The sequence below is a fragment of the Cryptomeria japonica genome, chromosome 5 (assembly GCF_030272615.1).
Source record: "Cryptomeria japonica chromosome 5, Sugi_1.0, whole genome shotgun sequence".
Classification (NCBI taxonomy): Eukaryota; Viridiplantae; Streptophyta; class Pinopsida; order Cupressales; family Cupressaceae; genus Cryptomeria; species Cryptomeria japonica.
Window position 1 is genome coordinate 640,332,097 of NC_081409.1, and position 19,774 is coordinate 640,351,870.

The 19,774-nt window shown below is 38.8% G+C and overlaps 1 protein-coding gene across 2 annotated transcripts in view; it reads left to right on the top strand.

The window, feature by feature from the left end:
- The first annotated feature begins 18,592 nt into the window (after positions 1-18,592).
- Positions 18,593-19,774, top strand: part of LOC131039019 (branched-chain amino acid aminotransferase 2, chloroplastic) — a 156,583-nt gene continuing 155,401 nt past the window's right edge. Inside the window, exon 1 of one of the 2 annotated variants that reach the window (XM_059221557.1) lies at positions 18,593-19,263. In XM_059221557.1, coding sequence (XP_059077540.1) covers positions 18,982-19,263 — 282 coding nt within the window. In that variant the 5' untranslated portion in view covers positions 18,593-18,981. The remainder of the gene's footprint in view (positions 19,264-19,774) is intronic. The other variant, XM_057971653.2, reaches the window with a different exon arrangement.

Here is a 19,774-nt window from a genome sequence, read left to right on the forward strand (position 1 = left end):
ATTAGTTTTGTCTTTCAAAGGAAGAATTTCCTTCTCAAGAATGATAGGAATGTCAAGTTTAGGTGCTCTAGGTTCACTTAGAGATAGGATCATATCTGTTTTCCACTTTTGATAAGATTTGAAAAGATGATCACTTCGCGGAGGAAGAGATTGGAATTGTTTAGGCCAAAAGTAATCAATAGGAACACTAGAGGTTCTTTCAGCTGGTTTAAAGAGACTATGATTGACAATAACAACTTCACCATTATGGGGAAATTTCAAACACTTATGAATAGGAGAAGCAATAGCTTTCATGGAAGATAGCCAAGGATAGCCAAGCTTCACACGAAATTGTTCGGAAGAAGGAATAATAGCCAAGTTCACATCAAGGGATTTGTTATGGACCTCAATAGGCAATGTAATAGAACCAATTGCAGGAGAAGAAAATGCATCAAATAGTTTCACAATCACATCTGTTTTGTCATAGATCACTTGATTCAATTGCAAAGTAAAAAGAAATTCTTCAGTAATAACATTAACCATGCACGAAGGATCAATAAGCACTCCATGGCAAGGCATATTTTTGACTTTTGCAACTATGTATAAAGGACCATCAGGTGCCCTAATGGTTTCACTGGAATCAAATGTGATGGAAGGTTCTTTAGGGTTTTCTTGCTACTCTACAAAGTTAATCACATTCGGAGCCATAGACACAAGACCAGCAGATGAGAGAGAGGAATCATTAGCCTCAATCACATTAGAAGTATGAGAAGTATGAGAAGGTAATGGATCAGTAAAAATCTGAAGATTTTGGTTAGGAGGAGCTACAGATGTGTTGCCTTTATCATTCACTCCAAAAACAGAAATGGTATTATTATCAATCAAATCTTGAATTTTACCCTTTAGAGAAAAACATTTTTCAGTATCATGCCCAGGCTGACGATGAAAGTGACAAAAAGCTTTGTGATCAAAATAAGGTGAAGTAATCTTTGCAGGATCAATTTGTCTTATAGGAGGAAGGGTAAGCACATTTTGTCCCAATAACTTATTCATAATATCATGCAATGATTCATTCAAAGGAGTATACTTTCTTTCTTTCCTGAAAAATTTAGAAATAGGAGGCACACCTGATGCTGCATTCACATTGTTGTTGATGATGTTTTCATTGAATTTGATGGAATCTCTATTCGGTTTAAACTTCCCAAATGGTTGTTGACTGCTATCACCCTTATCACTCGGAGCCATAAGATGTGATTGTTCCATTTGACTCACAGTCAGTTGATAATTGTGAAGAGTGGCGCACAACTGTTGGAAAGAAGTAAACTCAGAAAACAAGAGTTTGTCTCGAATATCTTTTTGCAAATTAGAAATAAAGATTCTTTGAATATCATTATCAGGCACTGGAAAAGAAATTTGAGCATACAAATGCTTATATCTACCAATGAAATCAGTCACTTTTTCTTTAACACCTTGTTTACAATGCATTAAATCAATCAAAGTAACTTTAGGACTTATATTATTTTGAAATTGTTGAATGAAACCATTTGCAAGTTGTTCGAAAGAAGTAATAGAATAAGAAGGCAACGAGCAATACCATTGTAGGGCTTTGTCTCTTAATGTTCTGGTAAATAGTTTTGCAAGCAACCTTTGGTCATAAGCAAAATCAGTACATATTGTTTGAAAAGTCTTAACATGTGTTAGAGGATCTCCTTTACCATTATAAAGTTCCAAATGCGGGATTTCAACATGCTTAGGAGGAATAGCTCGAACAATGTCAAGAGAAAGTGGGCTTGCAACATCAAATGTGGGCACACTAAACTTAGATTGATTCATAGAGGCAATTTGTTGCTGTAAAGAAGAGACAGTTTGTGCAAGATTATTAATGGTAGCTTCAGTCGAAGAGTTCATATTGGGTGTGTTAGATTGAGATGGAGGTGTGATGTTATTGAAAGATGGTAAAGAGTAAGGTGGTGGGACCCTATGATAGTCAACCATAGGGGATGATTGGATAGGAGGAATACTACAAGGAGGAATGGAATGGTTAAATGAATTGCCCCCTTGTGTCATGTTCATTTGTGAAGATGTAATAGGAACACTTATTGAAGGAATGAATGAAGAAGTCGGATTAAATGAAGGAATAGGGTTAATTGAAGAAGGAGGATTGCCCCCATGACTGGTAATCACAGGAGGAATGTCTTGTATAGAGGTAGCCATGATGTTTGATGTAAAGGTAGGTAAACTAGCAATAGAAGTGGTCAAAGGAATAGAATGATTGACTTGTGTAGGAGGTTGTGTATAACCTAAAGATTCAGCACAACTCTTCATAGGCATCACGTTCGAATTCACAATGTGTGCGATACCACGCAAAACATCAATTCCATTCTTATCACTTTGAAGCATACGTTTTAGACCCTCAATTAAAGGAAGAGCTTGACTATCGGGATACTCATGAGACATCCATTGGTGAAAATCGTCAAATTGGTTATCCAATTTGGAAAGTTGTTCAACAAAAACTTCATGGGGAGCTTCTTCATCATTAGGAGGATTAGAGGAATTACCCATGTCCTCGTTAAAAAGGCTACTCAAATTAGGTTCCATCTCCTCAGTAGTTAAACCTCGGAAAGACTTAATTCTACGGCTTCGTCTAACGGGAATAGTGTAAGTAGGGCTTATTGTTGTAAAACTCATGCACTAGAGAGAGAGAGAAGATTTTGATTTTAGAGGTAGCAATTTTCAGTAAAACCAGCCAATCTTCTAGATTTAAGCTGTTAAATACAATCACAACAGTCTCCCGAAATTTCGAAAAAAATGTCCGGGACCGTGGCGCTCGGAGTGCAACACGGTCCTTGCAACTTTTTTCGAAATTTGCAGGGATGAAAGGTATGATGATTTTAGAGCTAATCTAAAAAAATTGAGGGATTTTACGATCTGTAGATAGGCCAAATTAAAGTTGCAAATTCAAAATTGAACCCTATCAAGATTGTCGAAAAATGCAAAATTTGAATTTTGAAAAAGAGAGGGAAACTGAAATTTTGAATTTTATGATTTTAGAGGGAATGTCAAGAGCAATGCAAATTTTGAAATTTGAAAATTGACTCAATTTCACGCAAAATTCAATTTTGAAAGCGGAAATCAAAGTTGTTGTAATTAGGCACTTAATTTCAAAAGTCACAAAATGCGAATATTTGAATAAAGCACTGAAATTTCGAATGAATGCAAATACAATTTTCAGATCTAAGACAGTAAGAACACAATTTTGACACAAAATTTCAGTTTCGATAATTTTTGAATGATTAGGAGCCTTAGACCAAGCAATCACAAGACCAACTTTGACTGTAATTTTGAAAGTGTTATAATTGACAAAATCAGCCAAAATTCTGGATTTTAGCAGGAAAATACAGCAAGATCTCGCTCCCGAAATTTTGGAAAAAATGTCGGGGACGATGGCGCTCGGAGTGCAACACGGTCCTCGCAACTTTTTTCCAAATTTTCAGGGATGAAAGATATTGTGATTTTATTGCGGAATCCAAAGTTACAGCTGATTTGGAGATGTTTTGATCGGTCAAATTGTCGGACAAAGGTTGAATCAAGAGGGTTTCAAAAATTAGGGTTTTGACTTTTAACCACTTAATTTTCAGAATTAAAGTACAAATATGAATTGATAATTTGTAATAGAAGGACAGATCTGAAACAAGCATTAACATTTAGACATTTCGCAAGTTTAATTACTAAAAAGAAATTTTAGGGTTTTAATGCAATCACCTCTAAAACTTTGCAAAAGATCAAACATGGAAATGTAATCAATTTTTTCAGATCTAAGCATGAAAAATCAGAAAGGATGTTCACGTCGGGTTCACCAAAATGTAAAGCGGAAAATCGCGGTCGAACCCTAGTTGGTCTCCCCTCTTCTAACTCCGAGGAGAGAGAAGGGAGGTTCGCTAGGATTCGATGGGTTTTCACTTAGGGGGAAGACTTTACATTCAAAAGAGGGGTTGAAACTCATAAGATCCAATCCCACGTAATGCAAGATTGGATGCTAAATGAATTTCAAGGGTTAGGAAAGCAAGGCTACCCTCTTTTGTAAAGAATGTTGATTAAGGAAATTAAGCTAAGGATGCATAGAAAGTCATAAAGATTCGCTTATAAACTGAGTTCGGGTTATAGGATGAAGCTGCGGACCTGGAATTAGCAGTAAAATGTCGATACGGCGCTGTCTTGCAAATTTGAGCAAAAGTTGTCGGGACGATGGCGCCCGGCGCCACGATCCTCCGAAAAATCCGCGAAACGAAGGGGGATCTGTTCGTCTCTGCACAAGGATTCCAGATCTTCAATCTCAGCCGCGTACCTGCAACCTACACACAGAAAAGCGAAGACGATTGGGGGGTTAGGGATTAGGGGTTTGCCTTTAGGTCAAACCCCGGTTTTGGAATTAACCAAGAAATGAGCAAGTGTTGTAAATGTAAATGACTGTAATGATAAACAAGTACTAATACCTTGTTCTAAGGATGTTGGTATCCTTATGTGCGAAGGTTTAGATGTTGTATGTTGTAGTATGTTGTAGCATGAAGTATGTGATCTCCTCTTCAATGGTTGAATCCTTGTCTTGAATGCAACACTTAGCCTTGAATGGAGACTTGGAATGATCAATTGCTTGAATGCTTGAATGCTTGAGTATAATTTCCACGCTTTTTCCATCATCCTATCGAATGAAAGAGGAAAATGTAGTTTATATACTTGTCATTTAGGGCTGATAGACTGATTTTCCCGACCTTAGGCCGACCAGGGAAGTATATTTCCAAATTGCAATCAAAAAGACCCGATATCGCTTAGGAAACCGGGCCCAAAATAAGACCCAGGGACCAGGGCGCTGGGCGCCATGGTCCTGAGGGACCAGGGCGCTGGGCGCTCTGGTCCCACCTCCCGGGACATCAGGGTGCAAGGAGGTTCAGGCCAGGGTGCTTGAAAAATGCAGTTTTCAGTGTCGTGAGCAAGTTTTGGGGTCTCCATTCAGGTTGCGTGTTGCGTCGCCATCGTGAAGACCGAAATGCAGTCGAAATTGCAAGTGTCACAATTTTAGGACGCTACAATTCCCTTGCCTTGGGATATGTGGCCAGAGATAGAGGATGCAGGGATAGATGTAGAGTATACTGCATATTGGGTTGAGCATCCGTTTCCACGGTTGACGGATCCAGGGGAGCAGATAGATGGAGATGGCGGAGGTGATGGGGATGATGATGGAGATGGCGAAGGTAGAGGCCGGCAGAGGAGGCAGGGTATAGTAGGAGAGAGGAGAGTGGCTCCACGGAGAGAGGGTGGAGAGGAGAGGCAGGCTCGGTAGGCTCACATGGTGAGGGGCAGAGGTGGATTGCCTTTACAGGTACCAGCAGCACAGGGTCTCAAACAAGTAAAGGGATAGGGACAGGGACGGGGGCAGCCACAGGAGTACCCACAGGGTGAGGGGGGAGAGGAGGAGGATGAGATACTGGCTTTGAGGGAGATCTGCTAGGGACAGGTAGATGAGATCCAAGATCTCGAGCGGGAGAGGGATAGGCTCAGGAGACAGCTGAGGGACACTGAGCGGGAGAGGGATCAGGCTATCCAGCGCTATATAGAGGCTGAGACAGCACTGAGGATAGGGAGATAGTCAATAGAGGACACAGGAGCTGAATATGCCTATGTTCTGCGAGCTGAGGAGGAGATAGGCTACTGGAGAGACCTATACTATGGGGCAGTGCCACTAGTTCAGTGGGCTAGGAGCTTCCGTAGACCATCGCGGACATTGACGACCACTGGAGGGAGGGACAGGAGACAGGCATCTAGCGGTGGGGTCATGGGTCCTCCACCACCACCAGATAGAGGGGACAGGAGAGATGATCCTGGGGTGGGTCCTTCCAGGGCTCAGACTCTGTTGAGGCCAGCTGGCTCCGAGGGAGGGAGTTCATCATAGCCGTAGAGGGCTCCCTATGTATCAGTTCTGTACCATTTTATATTATGACACCTTTAGGTGATTGTAGCCATATGATTTTGACATCATTGTATCATGACACTTATGATTATATATATGAGATGAGTCATCGTTGCGGCAATTATATGCATGTGTACCTATGTGATGTATGTTTCTATGTGATGCTTATGATATGGATGCAAATATGTACATGAGGAAATGCAATATTTTTGTTCTTTTATGTTTTATATGTATATGCAAATGCAAATTTGTATGTATGAAATGCAGATGAATATGATAATGCAAATTATGAGAATGTAAAATGTGCTAACATGTGTTGTGTGTAGGATGTGATGCAATTGTAATATCTATATGTATGTATGAAATGCTAACATGTGATAATGCAGGTGCAACTACATGAAATGCAAATGTTTTTTGGTGTGTCATTATACTCAGTCATGTGATAGCAGGCTACACAAACTCAAGAAGGACGATGGAGGTCAATCAAGAAAGGGGTATAGAAGATAGAAGATATGGAAGTGAAAGAGCTTCTTGTGCGTTATCATCATTGAGCTTTATTATGAAAAGTTATGACAATCCATATATATGTTTGACCCAGAAAGTCATTGTGGAGATCAGATAGCCGCAAACAAGGAATGCCCCAATTCATACTAGAATCACAGTGTCCTCATATCCTTGGACAAGTCATAGCATTACTAGGAGACAATCCACAGATAACAATTAAAAATAGGTGACGATACCCCATCCTCACCTTTCTAGTCAAAGACATCCTAGAGATAGAATCTCTAGTCAGAGACATCCCAGAAAAGCTAAAAGACATGTCACCAAAAAGATAAAATCAAAAGAAAACGAAGACTCGACACCAACATCCACTGTAGTCCTCAAGATTAGTGTCTCTTGTCACTTGTATAAGTCTTATTTGATTGTGGTCATAATGTTTACTTTCATAAAAGGATAGATAGCACTGAACCATAATGTTGTCTAAGTCTGTTGAAAGATTTGATTTGTTGAAGCCCATTGTTGTTGTTGTGTCTCATTTTAAACTGACTGAATCCATGAAACTGATACTTTATTGCGAAGAAGATGAAACTTTATTGTGGATTGGCGATGCAAATGTTGTTTTATTATGGATTTTGCATGGATAGACTGAAGAAAAATGGAAGAAACTGTACTCCTCGAAACATGTGATGCGCTCAGTTCCACACCCATTACTAGACGTAGGATTTGCCTTAGCCACAAATAGGAGCTTATTTATTATGGACGAAAAGAGGTGAAAAGGGGGGTTATTATGAATGGCTAACTAATCTTAGGTAGATCAATAACAATCCATGATGGGAATGGGGAAGTTTATTATGAATGGATAGGTTGTGAGTGTGTGCAAAGTGAAAGGATGAAATGGAATCCTGAAGGAGGGAGGAGCAATGTCTCTACGCATGGCATCGGTGACCCGATTTTCACCATGGTACTTGCCCAAGGCGCCATCGAAGTGGTTTTCACCGTTGGACGAAATGTTTTCTGTTTTTCAAAAAAAAAAAATTGTGTCACAAGGCGCCTGTTTGCCAGGTTTTCACCAAGTAACGATTTTTTTTATTTTTATGATTTTTTTGTATTTTTGATATTTTTTGGATATTTTTTGTATTTTTGAATTAGGATACTCTTAAGAGCTATGTGTAAAACCTGTGAAGGTGCATGCTATTGATGGGATCCTCCAAAGGTTCGCCCTCTGTGGTTGAGAGTTGATATGCACTGGATCCATAGGCTACCATAATGATGTAAGGACCAAGCCAATTTGGTTCGAAGTTTCCCTTCTTCTCTCTGTCTTGCTGATTTTAGGATTTTCCTTGAGAACTAAATCACCTACCTCAAATGTGAGAGGCTTGACTTTATGATTGTACCTGTGACTCATTCATTGTTGATAAGCCTTCAGATGATTAAAAGCAGTTTGTCTTCGTTCATCCAATAGTTCTAGTTCCTGTAAGCGAGAGACCCTGTAGTCTTCATCACTGATAATGTTTTGAAAAGAGACTCGTAAAGAGGGTGGATGCTTGTGTTGTAAGATAACTTCAGCGCCGTAGACAAGTGAATAAGGTGTAGCTCCTATAGGTGTGTGGATGCTTGTGTTGTAAGCCCAAAGTGCGGGATTAAGCTGGATATGCCAATTGCAGCCGGCGTCATCGACTGTCTTTTTTAGGATTTTAAGAATTGTTTTATTAGACGCCTCAGCTTGACTATTACCTTGGGGTTAATAAGGTGTGGAGAAACAATGGGTAATATGGAAGCGATCACAAAGTTCATGAACATCTTGATTTTTGAAGGGACGCCCATTATCGGTGATGATGGAAATATGAATACCGTATCAACAAATGATGTAATTGAGAATGAATGTAGCAATCGGTTTTCCAGTGACTTGTGTAAGAGGCACGACTTCGATCCATTTTGTGAAATACTCTGTAGCGGTGATGATGAATTTATGGCCATTGGAGGAAGGAGGGTGAATCTTGCCTATGAGATCGAGTCCCCATTGGCAAAAGGGCCAAGGAGTCGCAATTGGTTGAAGTTCTTGTGCTAGCCAATGAATGAGGTCTCCATGAAGTTGACATGGTTTACATTTCTTGACAAACTGATATGAGTCTTTTTCCATATTGGGCCAGATATCTAGTCCTGATGAGTTTCTTGGCTAAGGTAGGACCACTAGAATGTGGACCACATATCCCTTCATGAGCTTTGCGTAACGCAATCTGAGCTTCGTCCCTTTCTAAACATCTAAGAAGAGTGCCATCTAGACCTTGACGGTATAGGATATCAGCTAAAATGACATATCGAGAAGATTGGCGAATGAAAGTGCCATGTTGGTTGTTGGATAAGTCAGGAGGAAGGGTATTATTGTGAAGGTATGTGAAAATGGAACCATATAACTGGGAATCGGGACCAACGAAACATATCATCTCAGTAGGATTGATCTCATACGAGGGAACCAAAAGGTTATCCACCAAGAACTCATAGCGGGTTTCATTCCGGGGTAGATCAATTAGTGAAGCAATAGTAGCCATAGCATCTGCGGCTCGATTCTGCTCTCTTGGTATCTGCTCAAAATCTAACTTTGTGAAATGTTGTTTCAAGTCATCCACCATTCTTTTGTAAGGCATTGGTTTTTCATCCTTAGTTTGGTAGTCGTCAGTTGTTTGACGAATTACAAGTTGAGAGTCCCCAAAAACATGAAGTTCCTGGATCTTCCACTGAACTGCAATCCGTAATCCAGTTGTTAATGCCTCATATTTTGCAATGTTATTAGTGCAAGGAAACGATAATCGATATGATTTTGGTATGGAATCCCCTTGAGGTGTGTTGAAGAGGATGCCAACTCCTGCCCCATGCTGTGTGTATGAGCCGTCAAAGTATAATTGCCAAGGCTTTGTGTGTGATATTGTCAAGATGGATTCATCTAGAAATTTTGAAGTTAGAGGAGCATCATCTATCATAGGAGCATCTGCTAATTGATCTATGATAGCTTGTCCTTTTATGTCCACATATTCAATGTCGAATTCACTCAAGAGCATCACCCATTTGGCTAGTCGACCAGTAAGCATTGCTTTATTGAGAAGGTATTTCAATGGATCAATTCTTGTGACCAACTTAGTTTTATGAGTTAGCATGTAGTGTCATAATTTTTGCGAAGCAAAGACCACAGCAAGACATGCATGCTCAATTGGTGTGTAGTTTAGCTCATATCCCACCAAAGTGCGACTGATGTAATAAACTGCCTTTTCTTTGCCCTCAGCATCTTGTTGTGCTAAGAGTGCCCCCAGTGCTATTGAAGTAGCGGATATGTATAGTAATAGGGGTTGATCTGGAACCAGTGGCATCAAGACTAGCAGATTCAAAAGATAATCTTTGAGTATCTGGAAAGCCTGTTGATAGTTATCATCCCATTTGAATTTGATGTTTTTGTGTAGTAAGTGCTGAAAAGGACGACATTTATCTGCAAGTTGTGCTATGAATCTTCATATGGACTGGAGTCTCCCTTGCAAAAATCGAAGTTGACTGATATTTCTTGGTGGTTGCATCTCCAGGATGGCTTTGACTTTTGCTAGATCGGCTTCAATTCCTCTTTTTGAGACAATGAATCCTAGGAGCTTCTCGGAGGTTACTCCAAAGACACATTTCTTGGGGTTTAATCTTACTTTGTATTTTTCCAACCGATCAAAAATGACTTAAAGTATGTCTAAATGTGTATCCCTGTCTATTTATTTGCCCAAGAGGTCATCCACATAATCTTCCACAGTAACGTGCATGAGATCATGAAAGATAGTAGTCATGGCTCTTTGATATGTAGCGCCTGCATTCTTTAGCCCGAAGGGCATGACATTCCAGCAAAAGGTTCCCCAAGGACAAGTAAATGTTGTTTTGTGTTGATCCTCAGATGCGATTTTTGTTTGATTATAGCCAGAGAATCCATCCATCAAAGATAACATTTCATGACCTGTTGTTAGGCCTATGATCAGGTCAATATTTGGCAATGGGAAATCATCCTTAGGACAAGCTTTATTGATGTCTCTGAAATCTATGCATATTCTAATGCTACGATCTGGTTTACTGACAGGTACTAAGTTGGAGATCCATTCCGAATAATCAATTGGGCATATGAATCTGACATCCAATAATTTTTCAAGCTCCGCTTTGACTAATAATGCCACTTGTGGATGCATCTTTCTTAATTTATGTTTCACTGGTTTTGCCCCTGGTTTGACTGTCAAATGATGCATTACTAAATCCAGATCTAGTCCAAGCATATCAGTGTATGACCATGCAAAATTGATTTATCACTCTGTGAAGAAACTTATGAACTTTGGTCTTTTTGTCTCTGTCAGAGATTGTGCCAGGAATATGTTATGTATAATTTCTTTTGTACCAATGTTTGTTTTGATGGTCTCCTCTACTAACATGGATGATTTTTCTTCATATGATGCCAGGAGAATGTCGAGCCTTCCATCTTCAGGTGCCTCAAAGAGGTTTTTGCCCTCAGATACGTCCTTGCTTTTTACTTTTTTGGGGTCAGACAGTGCCACAACGTGGTTTTCACCATAAGACCCTTGATTTGTTTTTATTTTTATATTTTTGCGACTAGAAGGCCTAACACCCTCACCAAAATATGCCATGTTGTTGAGTTCTATAGTGTATCCTGCCTTATGGTCCCCAGGGGGAAGATCATCTTGTATGCCTAGATAGTCAATAAAGGCTTCATCATTTTGGAATGTGTCAAACTGTACAGGTCCTTCATGGTCCCAGTCAATAAGTTGGTGGTGAACAAGGGGAAGGCCTTCAATGTTTTCAAAGTCAGTGGGACTAAGGGTGAAGATGCAGTTATATTCAGGTATGTCGAGATAATTGTCGAGGTCATCGTTGGCACTCTCCTCATTTGTCTTGATTGTGAACGAATCCAAATTGTCATCACTAGTAGCACATTCTAGGATGGGTGTCCTCTTTCTTTGTGATTTCGACCTAGAACCTAGAGGCAAGGACTGTGTGGGATCCTCGGGGGTTGTTTCTTGACCAACTTTGAATTTTCTATAAAATTCCTCTTCTTCTGTGGGTTCACCTGGTTCTCTGAATGTCTCGGTGAGTTCATAGTCATTGAAGGATTTGTCCGAACCCCATTCCCATTCATTGGATTCGGTGGAATAAAGGTTCTCTTGTTGATCTTTGACAACTTTGATTTGTAATGCTTCTTCCGCCTTTTGAGTATTTACCTGGGAAGACATGAAACCAAGTCCTTTTGAGAATTCCTTTTTAAATGTCAATTCTGGTTGCAAAGGTTCAATGATGCCTTCCTTTCTTAAGCCAAGAGGGCTTTTACCATCATACCCAAATTTTTGTAGGATCTTGAATCCTTTACCATATTTCTCACATGGTATGCTAATGTGATCTTGTGTACTATTTTCAGGGTCTTTGTAAAGCATTTTGTATAAGTCTTCTTCTTCCATTTCGCCCCATCTTTGGAAGATAGTAGGATCCCATTTGAGTGTAATGATAGATACCCATTTAGTAGGATGTGGTCGTCCATATTATTTTGGTGAACTCATAACTTGTTGTAAGAACATGGTTTGATTCAAAGTGTATTCACCCATGCCTTTGTCCTGATATTTCCCTTTAAGCTCACCTTGTTTTGATGTTGAAGGTTTTAATGATTCAGGATCAATGTATGCAGAAGAAGGAACAACTTCCCTATTACTTGGAATGATCGTTTCAGTTTTTAGTCTCAGGTTATTGCAATATATAAATGGATTAGGATCACCATTAACTGTTATTTCAACTCCATTGTTAGGAAACTTAATGCATTGGTGGTATGTAGATGGGACTGCCCTCATCTCATGAATCCAAGGACGTCCTAGCAATATATTGTATGTGAGATCCAAGTCAAGAACTTGACAAACCACATCCTTTGTAACTGGTCCAACTCTGAGAGGCAAGGTGACTGTGCCTTTGGATGAACGTTCTTCATCATCATATGCTTTGATGGTAATTTTGTTTGTAGAATTCACAACTTTATCAGAATATCCCAATTGTTTAATAGTGCTCAATGTACAAATGTTTAGACCTGCTCCTCCATCTATCAGGACTCGTTTTATTCGATGTTTGTGTAGGAAGGCTTCAATGTGTATAGGTGTGTTATGTGGTTGGCTCACGGAGGCATCATCGGCTTCTGTGAATGTAAGGGAGTGTGGAACGGAAAGGTATTCCACCATGGCTTGAAACTGGTCCACGTTCAGATCAGTAGGGATAGAAGTGTCTCTCAAGATTTTGTCAAGAATGGCTTTATGTGCGGTTGATATGCGTAAGAGCTCAAGGATTGAGATAAGCACAGGGGTCTTCCCTAACTGTTCTACAAGGTCATACTCAGGTTTGGTTGATGAGGAAGCGGTATTTTTAGCTGGAACACCTTGCAAAGTGAATTTACCTCGACGAGTTGTGACATTACATTCAGAGGTAGGTTCGGGAGAATATTCAGGACAATCTTAGGTCTTTGGGTAGAATTCTCGGGCGTTTTGTCCTTGATGATAATGGTAGAAACATAATTGTCCATTGAAATGTGATTGATAGTTGAATCATAGTTATTGGATGCTCTGGTATAGTTGGTCTGGTCATCTGTGGCTTTAGCTTTTCCCTTGTCATGTTTTGGGAATGGTTCTTTAAACATTTCATGCTCTTGATTGGATGAGTGTCCTTCAATCTCAATGTCACCTCTATCAATAAGATCTTGTATGATGTTCTTCAGTCAATGACAATTTCCTGTTTTATGACCTTTGCTCTTATGAAATTCACAATACTCATCATCATTCCACCAATTTGGTTTGGCCTTTGGCTCATATGGAGGCAAATCTGGAATTGTTATTATTTTGTTTGCCACTAGCTTCTTGAAAAATGACTCTAGTGGTTCTCCCAATGGAGTGTACTTCCTTCGTGACTTGGAAGTTGTTTGAGTATTCACTTGATTGTTTGTAGAGCTTGATCCAGAAAAAAATGATTTTGGGTCGTATTGTATTGGCATCAACAACACTGTCATTGACTGTGTTCTTGTTTTTATTCCAGAATCTTGGCTTGTCTTTTCCTTTAAAGTCCTCTTTGTTTTCTTTGAATATTTTGACGATGCCTTGCTCAATTAGGACCTTTTCTGTTGCTAAGCCTTTTTCAATGATGTTCTTGAAGGTGGACAAACAAGCTTTTCTTAGGTCATAACCAATGTCTTTGTTAACATTTTGGGTGAACATCTCTACCATTTGTTTTTGTGGAATTTCACAAGAGCATCTGCTAGCTAGATTCCTCCATCTTTGTAAAAATGATGAAAAAGATTCTCCATCCCTTTGTTTGGTGTTGCACAAAGTAGTGACTGATATGTTTGTCTCTATGTTGTATGAGAAATGCTGGATAAATAACTCTGCTAAGTCACCCCATGACTTAATTCTAGGTGGGAGTTGGGAGAACCATTTTCATAGCTTGATCACCTAAGCTCTGTGGGAATAATCTCATCAAATATGTCTTTTGTTGCCACTTCAATGCAAGTTGTGAAAAACTGTTTGATATGTGCTTTAGGATCCCCTTTTCCTATGTACTTATCAAACTTAGGTGTCACGAAATGTGTAGGAAAAGGAGGCATTGGAATGCTCTTGTCAAATGGATAGGGACATATGTCTCTCATTGTGTAAGTTAGCTTCGGTGTATTTATGTCCTCCATTTTCTTTTGTAAGTCCTTAATTTGTTGCTCCAAATTGTTCTTAGGTGGAGATCAACTTCTTGGACCATACCCCATCCCTGAAGCACCGGGTGAAGGAGGAGCATGTTGCATATATGGATGATATTGATCATACACATGTTCATATGGAGGAGGTCTATAATGATGCTACGTATAAGGACCACTTGGTATAGAGTCATGATGAGGAATAGAATGTCTATTTTGTCCATGTATACCATGCTCTATAGGTATTTCATGAGTTTGTTCTAATGTGTTGCCCCCAAATTTGACACAGGGTTTCCTTGTGTCCCAATTTTGATCATGCCTTTGGATATCCAATTGCTTTGGTGGTTGATCCTTAGCATTGGTATGTGATTGAGCATATTTTTCTGCATAAGACTTCCATAATGGTCTGCGAAGGTGAGTATCATATGCTTGACCATGTGTATGTGGGACCTCAGGTTTTTGAAACAAAGATGATGGTGATTCAAGCACCTTATGTGGTCCTCTATTGCCTCCACTATTAAGCCTCCTTTGATCCATGTTGAGGTGAGGTTGTTGCAAAGGTCGATTTTCCATTATTTGAGACATGTCAAAATCATGAGGGATCTTGGCTCCACTTTGTGCCATCACTTGTAAGAAGTATTGTCTATCTCTCCTCATTATTTCCTCAACCAATCAATTGAAACAGGGATCCATAATGGAGTCTTCCACTTCTGCTGAATGTACTGAAATGTTGTTCATATTGTCATTATGTGTATCATTGTTGTTTGTGTTATCCATGTTCTCAACATTTGGAATGTTTCTATAAGCATCCATGTCAGGTAATTTGGTATGATCAGAATTGAAAAAGACATCATTGTCATACTCATAGGAACTCATGTTTGCGAACTCTTGAGCCTCTTTAGCTTCTCTCCTAGATTTTTGGGAACGGGTTTCAACCATGAACTAGGTTTTGACCAAGATGTGTGAGACTAGATGAAAATGGAAAGAGTATGGAAGACCAACAGTTGGATGGAATGTAAATGAATCTGAAGTGAACTTGCAATGTCCAAAGTGTAAGACCAAGTATGTATGTAGTAGAGTAGGTGTGGCTTCCAAAGAGATGATAGTTTCTCTTGATGAGGTAAGTTGACCTTGACTCTAAGTAAGACCAAATGAGACCCAAAGGTGATAGACCTTGATGAGGGACCACTTAGCAAAATGTTGTTGTATGTAGTGTGTTGACAAAGTATGATAGTGGACAAGCAAGTGACCTTTTGACTCAAGTTTAGACAAATGTGAATGTAATACAAGATGTAAAGTAATGATGTACTTTGTGAGACCCAAAAATAGGCTGAATGCTAGATGAAAACTCGGAGAGATAACCTAGGAAGCTCAATAAGTCTGAAAATGACTGTTCTTATTTGCTGGACCGTAAAAGTTTCTCAATTCTGAACACAAACGTTCCTATAAACTTCACAGACGCGATTCAATGACACAGACGTGGTTCTGTTAGACACAGACGCGTTTCTGAGATTTTGTAAATGCAATGTTGCTCAAGAGAACACAGACGCATTTCTGCCCTTCACAGACGCGGTTAGATGGCATAGACGTGGTTCTGTCAAACACAAACGTGTTTCTGAAAACTTAGTGCAATTTTTCCAATTTGTAAAGTTGTTTGTTGTGACCCAATTTGAATCTTTGACTGTTTTTCGTGACAAGAGGACACAATGTTGATGAGGACTCAATGTTTGCAAGTGTTTAGACTCAAAATGACTCAAAGAAAAGTGTGTTGTTTGATGTAAAATTGTTTTGCATACACTTGAAGACACAAAAGACACAATGTTTTGATGTTTGGTCTTGAATGTTTGATTTGTTCAAAATAAGACAAGCACAATTCTTATGGTTGGTCAGGACAATAGTTGTTGATCTCACATGAGGCTACGCTATTCAGAGCGGATACTTAGATGCTTGACCCCACTGGCTCCACCCTCGACACTCACTTCTTCGGGGCAACCACGCACTAGTCCCCATGAAAACTCCCTGTGGCAAACTTTGTATCTCTACTAAGAACCGTATGTGTGTGGGTCGCTCCAAAGGCCCGACCTCCTGCCCCAACAACTAGAAGGATTTTGGCTTCTAAAACGAAAAGGTGCTAATAAGGGCATCCACTCGTGTGGCCATACATGCAACACTTTCAGCTCTGTAAATACAGAAGGCTCCCAGCCGGTAGGGGTTACGCCCTACAACTGATCAAATAAATTTGATCAAACGGGTTTATGAGGAGACATAGTGTCGGTATGAACTAATCAACACACGTTATCCATAGTTTTCACCATGAATACAGTTGTTTATAGTGGTTCGAAAGAGGATGGCTTTTCCTCGCTACCACTTGGGTCGTTCTCTCCTCACTAGTAGTCCTAATGACCACATTGGGAGACAGACCCTCTAAAGATTAAACAAAAAGAGCCTATTGCTCAAAACACAAAAGACACTGGTTCAATTTTAGTGCACCAATTGAAGTGTTTTCTAGTCTATGAAAACAAGGCACACAATAAGGATCAAAAGAAAAATCCTTGTCAAGGCCCTACAACAAAGATTTGTTAGTAGTTTGGATTGTTTCAAATGATCACCCCTTCCTGCAAGCACACAAGTTAGGTAAATTTTAGATCCAAAAGTCTGTGAAATAGGGGCCTTCAACAAAACGATTTTGCTTTCAAGACAAGCTGCACCAATTTTGTTAGCTAGATCAGAAGATGTTAGCTCAATATAAACCAGATCTGAAATCTGAATGATGAAAAACTGAATCAAAAGAAATCGAAATGCAAAAACTGAAACACAAACCCAGTTAACACTAACACAAACACTACAGAAATACGCAAACGCGCCTAGATCTAACACATACGCGTCTTAGGGACACAGACGCGACTAGGGAACACAGACGTGTTTGAATGCTTCACAGATGCGATTGGGGAACACAGACATGACCCTGTAATCTGCAAAAAAAAAGTAAAAATAATGTCGAAGATGCAGACGCGATCCCAGCTATTACAGACATAGCAGAAAATAAAAAACGCGATCACAAAATGTGCAAACGCGGAAATGTCGAAATGTTGTCGAAAATGTCCCACCGGGCATGCCAAAATGTATATGGTGAAAAGTGGAAACAACAATATTGAAAGACTAAATGAATTCAACCACAAAACCCTAGCCTAACAACAACAAAGATCCACCATAACATATGAAGATTACCTAAGACAATGCAAATCAAATGAAATCACAAATATTATACCATCACATGTCCAATAGGGTTTGGATCTCCATTCTTCCTATCTCCATTGATCTTGCTTGATATATTTGCTCTCAGATTTTATGTGTGCACAAGAGCTCAACAAAGAACAGAAATGTGGTTGCAAGTAGGCTTGATCGCATATGAAAGTTAAAAAATGTAGTGTAGTCGGGTAGTCAGGGTTGATAATGAAGGAAGCATCTCCTTATATAGAAGACACTATAAGAAATGGAGGGATAAGATGAGAGGTGTAAAAGATAAATGGTCGGCTATGATTAGAGGGTAGGTAGAGAAAATAAGAAAATAATGGTAGGGTAGGTAGTGTATGAATTAAGAGATGAATGACATGTGTCATGGGTGGAAAAGGCTAATGAATTAATTAAATAAATAAAGATTTATTTAATTAATAGAAGAAGTGAGATTAATTAAATAAATAAGATATTTATTTAATTTAAGAAAAGGGTAATTTGAATAAATAAATGAGAAATAAGGTTAGAAGAGGATAAATGAATTAATTAAATAAATATTTATTTAATTAATTAATAGAAAAATTAGGCTAAGATAATTAAATAAATAAAATACTGGACAATTTTAGGTGTCTACATATGCAAATGATGACTTTGACATGTTTTTGAAAAGGAAACTATGAGGTCTTGTTTTGGTCATGTTTAGATTCCTATAAGTGAATGCATATTGGTTTGAAACTATCACTTCTCAATTCAGACATTAATTGCACAAACAAAATAATTTATTAAATGGTATATTAGTGATCGCATTAACTGCACAATTGTATACAAAGAAATAGACCTTTTTTTTTTAACAAACCTTCCAAACCTCTTTGGCGTACCTATTGCACACCAAGATGCAATTGCTAGTTAAAATCTAATAGACCATTCACTTTCATTTCTAAAATTATATTTATAAAAAATACATTCAAAATACTACGCAGACGTTGCCGTCATGAAGATCCATTCCAAGAGATATCCTGGGCCCACATCCCATACTAGTAACTGGCAACACTTCATTGAAAAACGCTACCACGTGTTCTCCAATAATATTTTTACACGTGTTGTAAATAACGAAATTCCAATTTTATCGGATAGAGACGCTCTTGTCCCATGCATTTTGGCTGTCGCTTTGTTTTAAGAGGTTCTCTTCAGTAAAACTGAAACTCTTCTCCTCAGGGTTCGAAACTTTAAAGACAGTACAGTTTATTCAGGGAACAGACTGTTGAAAAATTGGGCGAATTCGTCATCAAAGGAGTCGAAAATGGCAAAGGATGGACTATTTTTAGCCTCGTGTTAGAAATTGATTCTTCTGAATCTGGTATTCACTCAAATTCCTTGTTTCGGTAGCCCAACCACAGCATAATATATTCCTACCCTTCCTTACCTTCTATTGTGTTTCTGCCATAATAATCTACCTTGAGCTTTGAGGATTGTCTACAATGGGGACGCCAGCTAGCTAAATTCGTTTCCTTTAAATCTTTTACTTGCAATTCCATCAGCTAAGTCAAGCGTCTTGGCCTGGTTAGAGAAAATGACTGCAGCTGCCATTCGTCGGATCAAGAAATCGGTAAAAGATTGTGAAGAACTAAGAACACGCGCTTCCATTTTGTCAGTTAAAATTACAGAAGTAGAAGAAGAAACGGCCAAGGCAAATTCCTGGAGGAGGAGCAATCGTGTCTGTAAACAACTCCCCTGCTATAATTTCTTGCTTAATTCTTTGGCAGGGCGTAATAATGTGGAAAAAAGTGGGTTTGCACTCGGTTTCCGACCCTGGAGCTCTTCAATAGGCACCTGTATGAATCGATTTGTCCAGGTAGGCTTTCAAACTAATTTAATTTTTCCGTATTTACTGTCTGTGCAAAATGTGATTATGAAATGAATTGTCATGATTTGATTTGAAAATTGATTCATTATACTGAACCATTACACAGAATATATCCATGGAGAGTTGAGGATTCACACAGTAATATTCTCGTTCTATTGTATTTAAATAAATACCAAAAGGTTTCTCCTCAAGAAACTCCCTGGTTCAATTATAGTGCACTTTAACAAGCATATTATATTTTTTTAATAAAATTAATTAGATCGCATTGATAGTAATGTTTCTGCTTTCATATAACAGATTTCTACAATAAAATTATGTTTCTGCTTTCATATAAGTCATTTTGTAAAATTATAAATCATTTTGTAAAATTGTTGTAAATTGAGGAATTCAATCATTTTGTAAAATTGTTGTAAATTGAAGAATGCAGAAATGAACATTAAAACCCCTAAATGTAAATCCTGAAACTTTCCCCAAAAAGTTTGGAAACTTTTTAACAAGT